The 14,163-nt window shown below is 43.9% G+C and overlaps 1 protein-coding gene across 18 annotated transcripts in view; it reads left to right on the plus strand.

Annotated features, from left to right (window-relative positions):
• LOC105464250 (zinc finger protein 252-like) overlaps positions 1-14,163 on the plus strand; it is a 75,606-nt gene that overhangs the window by 44,913 nt on the left and 16,530 nt on the right. For 17 of the 18 annotated variants that reach the window (XM_071067530.1, XM_071067525.1, XM_071067541.1 and 14 more), the window contains one exon: positions 11,804-13,729. In XM_071067530.1, coding sequence (XP_070923631.1) covers positions 11,804-13,729 — 1,926 coding nt within the window. Of the gene's footprint in view, positions 1-11,803; positions 14,114-14,163 lie in introns of those variants that run through there. The other variant, XM_071067542.1, reaches the window with a different exon arrangement.

Consider the following 14,163-nt stretch of genomic DNA (forward strand, 5'->3'; position numbering starts at 1 on the left):
ATCTGGTTCTAATGACGGCCCCTTCTGAATTGCAACCTGTTACTATGTCCTCACATGGCAGAGGAAGCAAAGGTCTCTGGGGTCTCTTTTATAAGAGCACTAATCCCAATTATGAGGGACCTGCCTGCATAATCACCTCCCAATGGTCCCACCTCCCAATACCATCACCTTGTGATTCAACATATGACTTTTGTTGTCTGTTGTTTCAGAGAGAATCTCACTGTTGTCCAAGCTAGAGTGCAGTGGCGAGATCATAGCTCACTGAAGCCTCAAACTCCCAAATTCAAGCAATCCTCCTTCCTCAGCCTCCCAGGTAGCTGGGACTACAGGCATGTGCCACCACACCTGGCCTGGGCCTTGTTTATTGGGAGGTTTTTGATTACTGCTTCAGTCTCCTTGTTTTAGGTATAGGTCTACTCAGAATTTCTATTTATTCGTGAATCAGTCTTGGTAGATTGTATATTTCTGAGATTTTATCCATTTCTTCTACATTGTCCAATTTGTTGTCATGTAATTGTTCACAGCAGTATCTTACAATCTTTTAATTTCTGTGGCATCAGTTGTAATGTCTCTTTCATTTCTGATTTTGAGTTTTCTCTCTTTTGTTCTTAGTTAATCTAGCTACAGGTTTATCCATTTTGTTACTTTCAAAAAACCAACTGTTTTGTTGTTTTTTCTATTGTTTTTCTATTCTATTGCTTTCTACAGATTGTATTTATTTCTACTCTAATCTCAGTTATTTCCTTCCTTCTCACTTTGGGGTTAGTTTGTTCACCTCTACTTCCTTCAAGTATAAAATTGGGATTATTTTGCATCTTTTAAAATGGAGGCATTTATTCCTATAAAATTCCCTCTTAGTACTGCTTTTGCTTCATCCCGTAAGTTTTGGTATGTTGCATTTTTCACTCGCGTCCCTGTGAAGAGACCACCAAACAGGCTTTGTGTGAGCAATAAAGCTGTTTATTTCACCCGGGTACAGGCGGGCTGAGTCTGAAAAGAGAGTCAGCAAAGGGAGATAGGGGTGGGCTGTTTTATAGGATATGGGTAGGTAAAGGAAAATTACAGTCAAAGGGGGTTGTTCTCTGGTGGCCAGGGGCAGGGATCACAGGGTGCTCAGCAGGGGAGCTTTTGAGCCAGGGTGAGCCAGGAGAAGGAATTTCACAAGGTAATGTCATCAGTTAAGGCAGGAACGGGCCATTTTCACTTCTTTTGTGGTGGAATGTCATCAGTTAAGGCAGGAACCGGCCATCTGGATGTGTACGTGCAGGTCACAGGGAATATGATAGCTTAGCTTGGGCTCAGAGGCCTGACAGCATTTCCATGTTTATTTTGAGATACTTTCTAAACTCTTTTGATTAGTTCTGTGAACCCAGAAAACCTGAGACAGGTCTCTGGTAATTTAGAAAGTTGATTTTGCCAAGGTTGAGGATGTGCTGTGACACAGCCTCAGGAGGTCCTGACAACATTTGCCCAAGGTGGTCGGGGCACAGCTTCGTTTTATGCATTTTAGGGAAACATGACACATCAATAAATTTATGTGAGAAGTACATCGGTTCGGCCTGGGAAGGTGGGACAACTTGAAGCAAAGGCAGGAAGACTTGAAGTGGGGAGGGAGCTTCCAGATCACAGATAGCTGAGACACAAATAGTTACTTTTTTTTGAGTTTCTTTTTAGCCTTTCCAAAGGAGGCAGTCAGATATGCATCTACCTCAATGAGCAGAGGAATAATTTTGAATAGAATGGGAAGCAGGTTTGCCCTAAGCAGTTTCCAGCTTGAGTTTTCCTTAGTGATTTTGGGGGCCCAAGATATTTTCCTTTCAGAGTTCTTTGACCATTGGTGGTTCATATATTTTCTTCTGCACCTTCTCTGTCTCCTCTCCTGGCTCCCCTATTATGTGTGTATAGATGTGCTTAAAGATATTCCACACTTGCCTGAGGCTCCATTCATTTTTTAAAATTCTTTTTTCTCACAGTTTATCTTCAAGTTTATTGATTCTTCTGCCCGTTCAAATCTATTGTTGGCCCCACAAATTAATTGTTATTTCTGATTATTGTACTTTTCAACTTCAGAATTTCCATTTAGTTGCTTTTTAAATAATTTTTGTCTTTATTGATATTCTGTACTTGACAAGACATTGTCTTCATACCTAATTTTACTTCAGTCAGCATGGTTCATTGAGTTTTTGGAACATATTTATCATAGTTCCTTTGAAGTCTGTTAAATCTGACTTCTGGCCCCTCTCACAGGCAGTTTGTGTTCTTGCATTTTTCCTGTGTTATGGGTCACATTTTATTGTTATTTATTTATTTATTTATTTGCATGTCTCCTGCTTTTTTTGAAAACGGACATTTTAGGTAATACAGGAATTCTGGTTACTAGTTCCCCTCCCCCTTCTCTAGAGCTTGTTTTTGTTGTTTGCTGGTTTATTTGTTTTATGACTTCATGAGACTATTTCAGTGGCATACATTTTCTTCACCATGTGGAGCCTCGAGCATAATCAGAGTCATCCTGCAATGATAACCTTTTTGGCACAACTCTCTGTCTCTCTCCCTGATCTGCCTGTGAAGCTATCCACTTCAGATGGTATTACATCGTTCCCATTAGGGTCCACTAATTGCAGGCAGATTGCTCTGGTGTTTTTGACAGTGCCCTAGGGCAGTAGTTCCCAACTTTTTTGGCACCTGGGACCAGTTTTATAGAAGACAGTTTTCCATGGATTAGGTGAGAAGGGATGGTTCTGGGATGAAATGGTTTCACCTCAGATTATCTAGCAATAGGTTCTCATAAGGAGCACGCAACCTAGATCCCTTGCATGTGCAGTTCACAACAGGGTTCGTGCTCCTATGAGAATCCAGTGCTGTGGCTGATCGGCCAGGATGCAGAGCTCAGGGAGTAATGCTCGTTCACTCACCCACTGCTCACCTCCTGCTGTGCAGCCCAGTTCCAAACAGGCCATAGATCAAAACTGGTCCATGGCTTCGGGGTTGGGGACCCCTGCCTGAGGGCATGAATTGCTCAGTGGTCTGATCCAATTAAATTTGGGCAGGAGTATTGTTGAAAGTCCATCTTTGAGGTTTATTCTGACTCCAGAAGCTGTCTCTTTCCCTAGTTCTCTCTGATAAACCAGCTGACCTGTGGTTTAGTGTCTTATTAATTTAAAGAGCTATTCTTGAGAGTTACCCTAGACTTGAACCTCCCCCATGCTCTGTTTCAAATAAAGTCAGTTCTTTAAGGGAGAGCTTGAGAATTCTCTTATGGACTGCCTCTCCTCCTAGGCAAACTCAGAGCCACTTCCTTGGGCAGTGAGTGAGGCAGTAGTCTATGGTCTTCCCATTGTGGAACCTCTGCCTATGAGCAAGCTGGGGCCAGAGCAATCAGGTCCCAAATAGTCTTAGCCTGCTGTGCCTCTGCCCTTGGAGAGAGGCTGAATGGAGGGAGCCCTTGTCCTGTCAGCCTTATTCACTGGAATTTAGCCTCTTTAACTTGGAGTTGGAGGGGATGAAAACTGCTGGTGAAACTAGGCCGCATAAAACTTAGAAACTAGGCCTCATAAAAAAAGAACTTAAAAAAATTAACACCAGGTGGCTCTGGATAGGGTCCCACCCTGCCTCAATAGGGTCCCACCCTGATAGGGTCCCACCCTGATAGGGTCCCACCCTGCCAATTCCGGGAAACAACCTCATGGGGTCCCACCCTGCCAATTCCGGGGGTCCCACCCTGCCTCGAAGTTCCCGGAATCAACAACTCCAGGAAAAAACCTCATAAGGTCCTGCTCTAACCAATTAAAACAAGACACCTTGCTCAAGCCATAGACAGACCCAATTACCACGCGCCTAAAGCTTTGTTTGAATTTCGCGCCCTAAGCTGTGTTTGAACTTATGTTTGCCTATATAAACAGCCTGTAACAAGCAGTCAGGGTCCCAGGGCCAACTTAGAGCTTAGGACCCTAGCGCGCTAGTAATAAATAACTCTCTGCTATGAATCTCGTGTCGGTGATCCTTCGCGGCAACCCCTGCCCAGGAAGGAATCGACAGTTCGGTTCCAATATTTGGTGCATTGGCCGGGAAGTGGGGTCGTCCGAGGACCCCCGACCCATCCGGCAGAGACCCATCTGGCCTGGGCCACGGACTGCTGACTGAACGGACCTACCAGGTACTTTCGTTTTGTTCTGTCTGTCTTGCCGGCTAACTCTGAACTCTGGGGAGTACTCCTTCTGAATTAAGTGGGGAAGGGGGACAGACGTGTCCGGCACCTTCCCACTTATGCCCCGGGGGACGCCCTGGCGGTAGTCTGGGAGAAGGCTAACGACTCAGTCAGCCTCCTCAAATCTGTAGGCAGGCCGCCCCTGCCGTCTGAATATTTTGTGATCTTGTGGCGCCACTCTCTGGCCGCGCGGCTTCTCCTTACTTGTCTGGTCTTTGTTTTTGTTACTTTCGTTTTGTCCTTGTTATACGTGGACGTTGACAGACGTTGACGACTCCTTTGTCTCTGACCCTGACTCACTTCCCTGACGTTCAGGCTCGAGCCCACAACCTCTCCATAGAAGTCCATAAGAGACGATGGCGAAAATTCTGCTCGTCCGAGTGGCCTACCCTCCATGTTGGGTGGCCCCAGGATGGAACATTTGACCTCCCAATTATCTTACAGGTTAAAGCAACAGTGATGAATCCTGGGCCACACGGACACCCAGACCAGGTGGCCTACATAATTACTTGGGAGGATCTGGTCCGAAACCCTCCCTCTTGGGTGAAACCCTTCCTCCATTCCCCTTCCCCATCCCAATCTACCCTCCTTGCCTTAGAAGCCCCAAAGAATCGGAATCCGGACCCGCATAAGCCAGTCCTCCCAGATGAACCCCAGAGGGACCTCCTCCTTCTTGACCCCCTGCCTCCTCCACCTCAAAACCCCCTTCTGAGACCTCCACCTTACGCTTCACCCTTGCCCCCTGTCTTGTCCCCAGCTCTTTCCTCTACCGCCTCGGCCCCTACCCTTTCTCCAACTTCTCCCTCGGCCCCTCCCTCCACCCCGTCTCCTTCTCCAGCCCCGCCCAAACTCACCCCTCGGACGCCGCCGCCGACACCTCCTCGTCTCCACTTGCGGCGGACTGAGGACCCAGAAGGCCCTTCCACTTAGCAATCCTCCCTTTTTCCCCTCCGTACTGTCAATTGCACGGTCCAGTACTGGCCCTTCTCTGCCTCTGACCTCTACAACTAGAAAACCCATAACCCTTCCTTTTCCCAAGACCCCCAGGCCCTAACCTCGTTAATAAAATCCATTCTCCTCACTCACCAGCCCACTTAGGATAATTGCCAGCAACTCTTGCAGGTCCTCCTAACCATTAAAGAAAGGCAGCAAGTCCTCCTGGAGGCCCGGAAAGATGTGCCAGGACCAGGAGGCCTCCCAACCCAACTTCCCAATGAAATAGATGAGGGATTTCCCCTCACCCGCCCAGACTGGGACTATGAAACAGCACCAGGTAGGGAGAGTCTCCAAATCTATCGCCAGGCTCTGTTGGAGGGTCTCAAAGGGGCAGGAAAGCGCCCCACAAATTTGGCCAAGGTAAGGACCATAACTCAGGAAAGGGACGAAAGCCCGGCAGCCTTCATGGAAAGGCTTCTGGAAAGGTTCCAAATATATACCCCATTAGACCCAGAGGCCCTAGAACATAAGGCTACCGTAGCTATGGCATTCATAGACCAAGCTGCATTAAATATCAAAGGAAAACTCCAAAGACTAGATGGAATCCAAACCTATGGATTACAGGAATTGGTTAAGGAGGCAGAAAAAGTGTATAATAAGAGAGAAAATCTCAACAAAGTTAGTTTAAAAATTGGTACAACCAATCCCCTTGGCTTAGCACCCTAATCTCCACCATCTTAGGACCCCTCATCCTGCTCACGCTCATCCTGACTTTCAGGCCATGCATACTCAACCGCTTACTCACCCTTATTAAAAATAGAATAAACATAGTACATGCTATAGTTCTGACCCAACAATACCAGACCCTCAGGACTGAAGAAGAGGCTCAAGATTGAGCCTCTGACACAAAAAGAGGAGGGAATGAAACTAGGCCGCATAAAACTTAGAAACTAGGCCTCATAAAAAAAGAACTTAAAAAAATTAACACCAGGTGGCTCTGGATAGGGTCCCACCCTGCCTCAATAGGGTCCCACCCTGATAGGGTCCCACCCTGATAGGGTCCCACCCTGCCAATTCCGGGAAACAACCTCATGGGGTCCCACCCTGCCAATTCCGGGGGTCCCACCCTGCCTCGAAGTTCCCGGAATCAACAACTCCAGGAAAAAACCTCATAAGGTCCTGCTCTAACCAATTAGAACAAGACACCTTGCTCAAGCCATAGACAGACCCAATTACCACGCACCTAAAGCTTTGTTTGAATTTCGCGCCCTAAGCTGTGTTTGAACTTATGTTTGCCTATATAAACAGCCTGTAACAAGCAGTCAGGGTCCCAGGGCCAACTTAGAGCTTAGGACCCTAGCGCGCTAGTAATAAATAACTCTCTGCTGTGAATCTCGTGTCGGTGATCCTTCGCGGCGACCCCTGCCCAGGAAGGAATCGACAGTTCGGTTCCAACACTGGAGGCCTATCCTACTGGTGAGATATGGTAAGCTTTCATTGGAAACTGAGGGGAGAGGGAGCCCCTTCTTGGCCACATCTGCCTAGAGTGGACCATCTGTTGTACTGAGCTGGGGGTGAGGGAGGGGGTGGAGCAGGTTGTGATTCAAATGCCACAACCTCTCCAGGAAAGAGGCTGGTGGGGGGAAGAGAGAGGGAAGTGAGAGAGAAGATGGAGGAGAAGAGGGGGAGAACAAAACGAGGAATTCTACATACTCTCCCTATTCTTACCAAATTGTAGTAGAATTTCTTGCATAAATATTTCTTCCTCTGCTGTTTTCCCTCAGGGCAATTGCTAGAGACTTTAAATGGTTGTTTGGTTTGTTTTTTTCTTTTTAAATAGTTCTTGCTTTGTTTTGCAAGAAGTGAATCCACTGAATTCCAGTTTATACTGTTATCCAGGAAGTGGAATTTTCAAGCTTTTATTTCTGAATAATATTTCTGGTGGATGTAGAATTCTAGCATGGCAGTTGTTTTCTTCAAAATTAAAAAATGTCCTTTTGTGTGTTGTTTTCCACCTCTAAAATCACAAAGTCAGCTTTCAGTCTTATTGTTACCTTGAAGATAATATGTCTTTCCTCGTGCTGTTTTTTGATATTTTTTTCCTCAGGTATTCAGTAGTTTTGACTGTGTTATACCCAGGTGTGGTTTTCTTTGTATCTTAGGATTCTCAGAGCTTCTTGAATATGTGGTGATATGGTATGACTCTTGTGTTCCTACCCAAATCTCATCTTGAATTGTACTCTCATAATTCCCATGTGTTGTGGGAGGGACCGGGTGGGAGATAATTGAATCATGGAGCGGTTTCTCCCATACTGTTCTTGTGGTAGTGAATAAATCTCACAAGATCTGATGGTTTGATAAGGGGAAGCTCATTTCACTTAATTCTCATTCTGTCTCGTCTGCTGCAATGTAAGACCTGCCTTTCGCTTTCCGCCATAATTGTGAGACCTCCCCACCCATTTTGCTAAGGCTGGTCTTGAACTCCTGGGCTCAGGCAATCCACCTGCCTCAGCCTTCCAAACTGCTGGGATTACAGGCTTGAGTCACATGCCTGGCTGATTTGTTTTGTTTTTGTATTTAGAGATGGGGTCTTGCTATGTTGCCCAGGCTGGCCTCTAACTCCTGGTTGCAAGCCATCCTCTTGCCTGAGTCTCTCGAGTAGCTGGGGCTATAGATGTGTGCCACTACACCCAGCTCTCATTTTTAGTTTCAATTTTATTTTATTTTTTTCTTTTCTTTCCTTCCTTTCTTTTTTTTTTTTTTTTTTTTTTGAGATGGAGTCTCACTCTGTCACCCAGGCTGGAGTGCAGTGGCACGATCTCAGCTCACTGCAAGCTCCGCCTCCCAGGTTCATGCCATTCTCCTGCCTCAGCCACCCGAGTAGCTGAGACTAAAGACACCCGCCACCACGCCCGGCTAATGTTTTTGTATTTTTTAGTGGAGACGGGGTTTCACCGTGTTAGCCAAGATAGTCTTGATCTCCTGACCTCGTGATCCGCCCACCTCAGCCTCCCAAAGTGCTGTGATCATAGGCGTGAGCCACAGCACCCGCCTTCTTTTTTTTTTTTTTTTTTTTTTTTTTTTGATGGAGAACCCTCGCTCTGTCACCCAAGCTGGAGTGCAGTGGCACAATCTTGGCTTACTGCAACCTCCACCTCCCAGATTCAAGCAATTCTCCTGCCTCAGCCTCCCAAGTAACTGGGATTACTGGTGCTTGCCACCATAGCTTTCATTTTCTGCAGGTGAATCATTTTTAGTTTCCTGATTAGTCACTTTGGCCAGTTTTGTTGTTGTGTTCTCATTTTCTCTTTTATTTGCATTCTTCTCTGAAGATTTGTACCTTCCTCCTTTTCTGGGCTTCATTCCCACTTTTGCAGAAACAGTTTAGCTAACAACCTCACCAATCTCCTCCTGGGCTCTTCTTCCTTCCCTGCCCTTTCAGCTGAGCTGACCCTCCTCTTGGGCATCTTGGTAGCAGGGAGGGCATGTGGCAGGGGCCTGTGGGATGCAGTTTGCCAAGAGCCCTCCTGAAGCTGGGCTGCCTACTGTTGCTCCATACACTGCCCATGCCACTGGGACCCCTGTGGGTTTGTTTCTATCATGTATTTTCTCTCTTGATCTCTTATTTTTTCTTTTTTTTCCCCACATGCTTTCTGATACTTGAGTGGGGTGTGTGTTGTGTGTTTGAGATGAGATTTCTCTATGCTTACCAGGCTGGTCTGGAATGTCCAGGCTCAAGCAATTCTCCCACCTCAGCCTCCCAAGTCTCTGAGATTAAAGGCATGCACCACTGTGCCAGCTCTGAGTGTTAATTATTATAGATAAAAAGGCATAGAGGCTCTGTATGATATCCTCTTGAGAGGATTAAGTCTCCTTTTGACAGGAAGATAACATGCCATTGGATCATCTTATCAAAGGTTGGTCCTAGGCTTTATTAAGGCTGGTAGAAAAAAGAAAGTCCTACTCATTGGTCACCTTTGAGGAAAGCTAGGAAACTGATTCATCACTCTGAAAACTGGTAAATAAAAGAATCAAACATTCTGCCTTTACTAGATGTATTGTACATCTAGTATTGGGTACAATACTAGAAAGGCAGGATACCCAATTGATGACAAGAAGTTTAACTTCATGGAAATTTTGGCTAAAAAACCAAGGAATGACAGAACTGAAACATCACTATTTCACAATCCCAAATTTGAAAGTGAATCTAGATAATGACCATTAAGTATGTTAACATCACATGAAAAAATACAACCAGATGTTTTATACCTCTTGATAGAAAAATATAACACTTATGAAGGTTTTTTTCTTTTTTTTTTTTGTTTTTTTGTTTTTTTGGTCCTAAAAAACCTGAACCTAAGGTATTATCTAAATAATGTAAATACAGAAATGATTGACGCTACTACCACATCCTTCTCCCTACCCTGCACTAAGAATACCTAACAGCAAGGCATCGTATATTTAGGGCAAAACCCAGGAAATTGCCTCAAAAGAAACCAAAGCTGAGCAAATACAGCTCAGTTTTTAGTATTTAGGGGTGCTGTGACCTTATAATCATCTCACTTAAGTACCTTTCCAGTTAACAAGTACACTCATACGCAGAGGTCCCAAGCATCTTTTTATTGTGTCATTTGAAAATACACACAGCTGACCAGGCGTGGTGGCTCACACCTGTACTCCCAGCACTTTGGGAGGCCAAGGTGGGCGAATCACATGTGGTCAGGAGTTCAAGACCAGCCTGACCAACATGGAGAAACCCTGTCTCTACTAAAAATACAAAATTAGCCAGGCATGGTGGTGTATGCCTATAATCCCAGCTACTCGGGAGGCTGAGGCAGGAGGATCACTTGAACCCAGAAGGATCACTTGAACCCAGGAGGCAGAGGTTGTGGTGAGTCAAGATTGTGCCATTGCACCCCAGCCTGGGCAACAAGAGCAAAAAAACTCCGTCTCAGAAAAAAAAAAAAGAGAGAGAAAGAAAGAAAATACACACAGCCAACCAAGGATCACCAGATATCTGAGGGAAATGGCAACATGAACTTTAGTGTGAGATGTTGGTTCTTGTCTTATGGATGACTCTGTCTTGTGGTTTCTCATTTTGTTCACATTTATTTTGTCTCCTCCCCAGCAAAATAACACCTAATAGAATCATCTTTTAGACTTTAGTCCTGAAACTACCTTGAGGACTCAACTCCTCAGATACCTCAGAAATTTTTCTCCCTAAATTCAGGATGTTTATCTTCTAGGACACTGTTTGTAGGTTTTAGAGTAAATTATGAAGTTTGCTTTTTTCCTTTCATACTCTGAATGGCAAAATCAGTCCCTCTGTAGTACCGTGAGTAGTTCATGGAAATCTATTAAGATTACTTAGCCCTATTTTATTTTATTATTTTTTTATTTATTTTATTGTATTTTATTATTTTATTTTTTGAGACAGTCTAGCTCTGTCACCCAGGCTAGAGTGCAGTGGCACAATCTTGTCTTACTGCAACCTCCACCTCCTGAGTTCAAGCTATTCTCCTGCCTCAGCCTCCCAAGTAGCTGGGATTAGAAGCACCCACCACCATGCCCAGCTAAATTTTGGATTTTTAGTAGAGATGTGGTTTTGCCATGTTGGCCATGCTGGTCTGGAACTCCTGACCTCAGGTGATCCACCCACCTTGGCCTCCCAAAGTGCTGGGATTACAAGCGTGATCCACTGCACCCAGCCATATTTAGCCCAATTTTAGAGCTCATCCAGTTAGTATTTTTAGCTCAGTCTCCCTATTCAAGCAGTGCAGTTTCAAGGAGCATCCCATTATAACTAATGATAACCACCATTTGCAAAAGGGAGATTCCATTGTTATTTTGTAGTATCTCAACATAGGGCTGTCCTTTTACTGTTCTGACCTCAGTTATCCTTCCCACAGTCTTTGTATCTATGTGACTTAGTGCTTGTTTTTTTGTTTGCTTCGTTGGTTGGTTTTGGATTTTTATTTTTAATAAGCTTGCTTTCATTGGGTCTCAGAATTCAGTTTTATAGTTTTTACAAATTTTTGGACACTTTTGTTCACTGGAAATGTGTGATTTGGGAGTATTGTGTATACTTGGCCTGAGTAGGTTGCTGCTTTTTTCTGTTTTTCCTGATTTGCTTCTGTGAAACCAAGTTGTCCAGATCAAATAGTTTTTTTTCATCATCTATTGCACTGATGTACACTTCATTCATTATGAGTCATTTATCACTTATTTTCAACAAATATTTGAATATGCTATATGTAAGCCATAAGAAGATACCTTGTTTACAAAGTATGCAGCAATGACATGAATAGTGGAGGCAGCCTCCAATTCCTCCTTCCTGATGACCCTCCTCAAATCCTTTCTCAGATCTTGCCTTTCCTACTCCATGTGTTCCTGGTCAGCCTAGTTGCAGATTTAAGCCTTTGACCTTGGGCATATTACCTTCCTTCTTCCTCCCCACACCAGTGTTCATTGCTTTACAAGCATGCTTCTCTTTTTCCTCTTCCCAAGGGGGTCATATTTGTTGCTTTTTTAAAATTTGCATTCTGAGTGTCAGTGTTATCCTACAATATACTTGTTTGATATAAATATTCCTGCTTATTCTCTAATTCTTCCTCCCATAGTAGAATGCAAGTGTTTCACTTTTTTTTTTTTTCATTCTTTCAGGCTATGATTCTATGATTGAAAAAGAGGAATTGATTCCAAAGCAGGAAATTTCTGAAGAATTGGAATCCCAGAGAGCAAAATCAGAAGGTCATGTAAGGAATATTTTTAAGGAAACTGAAGAGATGAGTAAAACTGAGGGAAAGTTAGAGAATTGCTGGAGAAAATATGCAGTAGAAGGAGTTAAGAACTCCTTTTCCCAGAAGAACAATTTCAGAGCAATTACTATGAGATGTGTGAAAACCCTCTCTAGAGAGAATGGCCACAAGTTCAATGCTGTTGGAGAAAACTGCATTACAGACTCAAATCTTGACAAACATGTTAGAATGTCTAGAGAGAAGAGTCTCCATCCAAGAGTGTCAAGTGTAGAAAACTTGAAACAACCTGAGGACCTCACTAACCTCCAGAGTTTCCAGTTAGGAGAAAGAGCCTGTCAGACAGCTGTGTTAGTGAAAGTACCCAGACAGAGTTCAGTTCTTAGTGAGAATCAGAGGATGAACAATCCAGACAGACCATTTGAGCATACTGGGCATGGAAAAACTTTCAATCAGAACACAGCTTTTAACCAGCACCAGAGAATCCATAGTGGAGAGAAGCCCTATGAGTGCAATGAATGTGGAAAAGCTTTTAGTCGGCCCTCTATCCTCAGTAAACATCAGAGAATCCACAATGGTAAGAAACCCTACACATGTGAGGATTGTGGCAAATCTTTCAGTGCTCACTCATACTTTATTCAGCACTGTAAAATTCACACTGGACAAAAGCCCTATGAGTGTATTAAATGTGGGAAAGCTTTTAGTACACATTCATCTTATATTCGACATCTAAAAATTCATACAGGAGAGAAACCTCATGAGTGTAATCAGTGTGGAAAAGCCTTTAGTCATAGCTCTAATCTAATTCATCATCAGAGAATTCATAGTGGAGAGAAACCTTACAAGTGCAGAGAATGTGGGAAAGCCTTCAACAGAAAATCACACCTTATTCAACATCAGAGAATTCATTCTGGAGAGAAACCTTATGACTGTGAGGAGTGTGGCAAAGCCTTCAGTACACGATTATCTCTCATTCAGCATCAGAGAATCCATACAGGAGAAAAGCCCTATGAATGTAATGAGTGTGGAAAATCCTTTAGCCTGAACCGAACTCTTACTGTCCATCAGAGAATTCACACTGGAGAGAAACCTTATAGGTGTAATGAATGTGGGAAATCCTTTAGTCAACGCTCACAAGTTATTCAACATAAGAGAATTCATACTGGAGAGAAACCTTATATCAGCAATGAGTGTGGAAAATCCCGCGCTCGTCTATCCCTTATCCAGCATCAGATAGTTCACACTGGAGAGAAACCTTATGGTTGTAGTGTGTGTGGGAAAACCTTTAGTCAAAAGGGACATCTTATTCAGCATCAGCGAATTCACACAGGAGAGAAACCGTATGAATGTAGTGAGTGTGGAAAAGCTTTCAGCCAGAGTTTTAATCTTATTCACCATCAAAGAACACACAATGGCGAGAAGCCCTATGAATGTAATGAATGTGATAAAGCCTTCAGTGTGCTTTCTTCCCTTGTTCAGCATCAGAGAATACATAATGGAAAGAAACCCTATGAGTGTCACAAATGTGGGAAGGCCTTTAGCCAGGGGTCACACCTTATTCAACATCAGAGGAGTCACACTGGTGAGAAACCCTATGAGTGTAATGAGTGTGGGAAAACCTTTGGACAGATATCCACCCTAATTAAGCATAAGAGAACACACAATGGAGAGAAGCCCTATGAGTGCAGTGACTGTGGGAAGGCCTTCAGCCAGAGTGCACACCTTATCCGCCATCGAAGAATTCACACTGGAGAGAATCCCTATGAGTGCAGTGACTGTGGGAAGGCCTTCAATATTCGCTCCTCTCTCATTCAGCATCAGAGAATTCATACTGGTGAGAAACCTTATGAATGTAGTGAGTGTGGCAAGGCATTCAGTCAGCATTCACAATTTATCCAACATCAGAGAATTCACACTGGAGAGAAACCCTATGTATGCACTGAATGTGGAAAATCCTTCCGACAAAGGTCTCACCTTACTCGACATCAGAGAATTCACAGTGGGGAGCGACCTTAAACGTAATCAATGTGGAAAAACCTCAGTCAGAGAATAACTCTTAGTAGTCATGAGAAAATCCACACAATTCACATTAGAGAGCAAGCCTATGAATGTAGTAAGTGTGGGGAACTCTAGTGCACAGTCATCTTTCATTCAACATTGTACGGTTCACAATGGAGAGTAACTGATTAGTCTATAAATTCTTCACAGTTATACAAGAGTCATGCTGGTGAGAAATGAGTCACTTTATGGTTTTCCTTTTAGAGATTC

This window comes from Macaca nemestrina, chromosome 8 (genome assembly GCF_043159975.1).
Source record: "Macaca nemestrina isolate mMacNem1 chromosome 8, mMacNem.hap1, whole genome shotgun sequence".
In the NCBI taxonomy this organism is placed as follows: domain Eukaryota; kingdom Metazoa; phylum Chordata; class Mammalia; order Primates; family Cercopithecidae; genus Macaca; species Macaca nemestrina.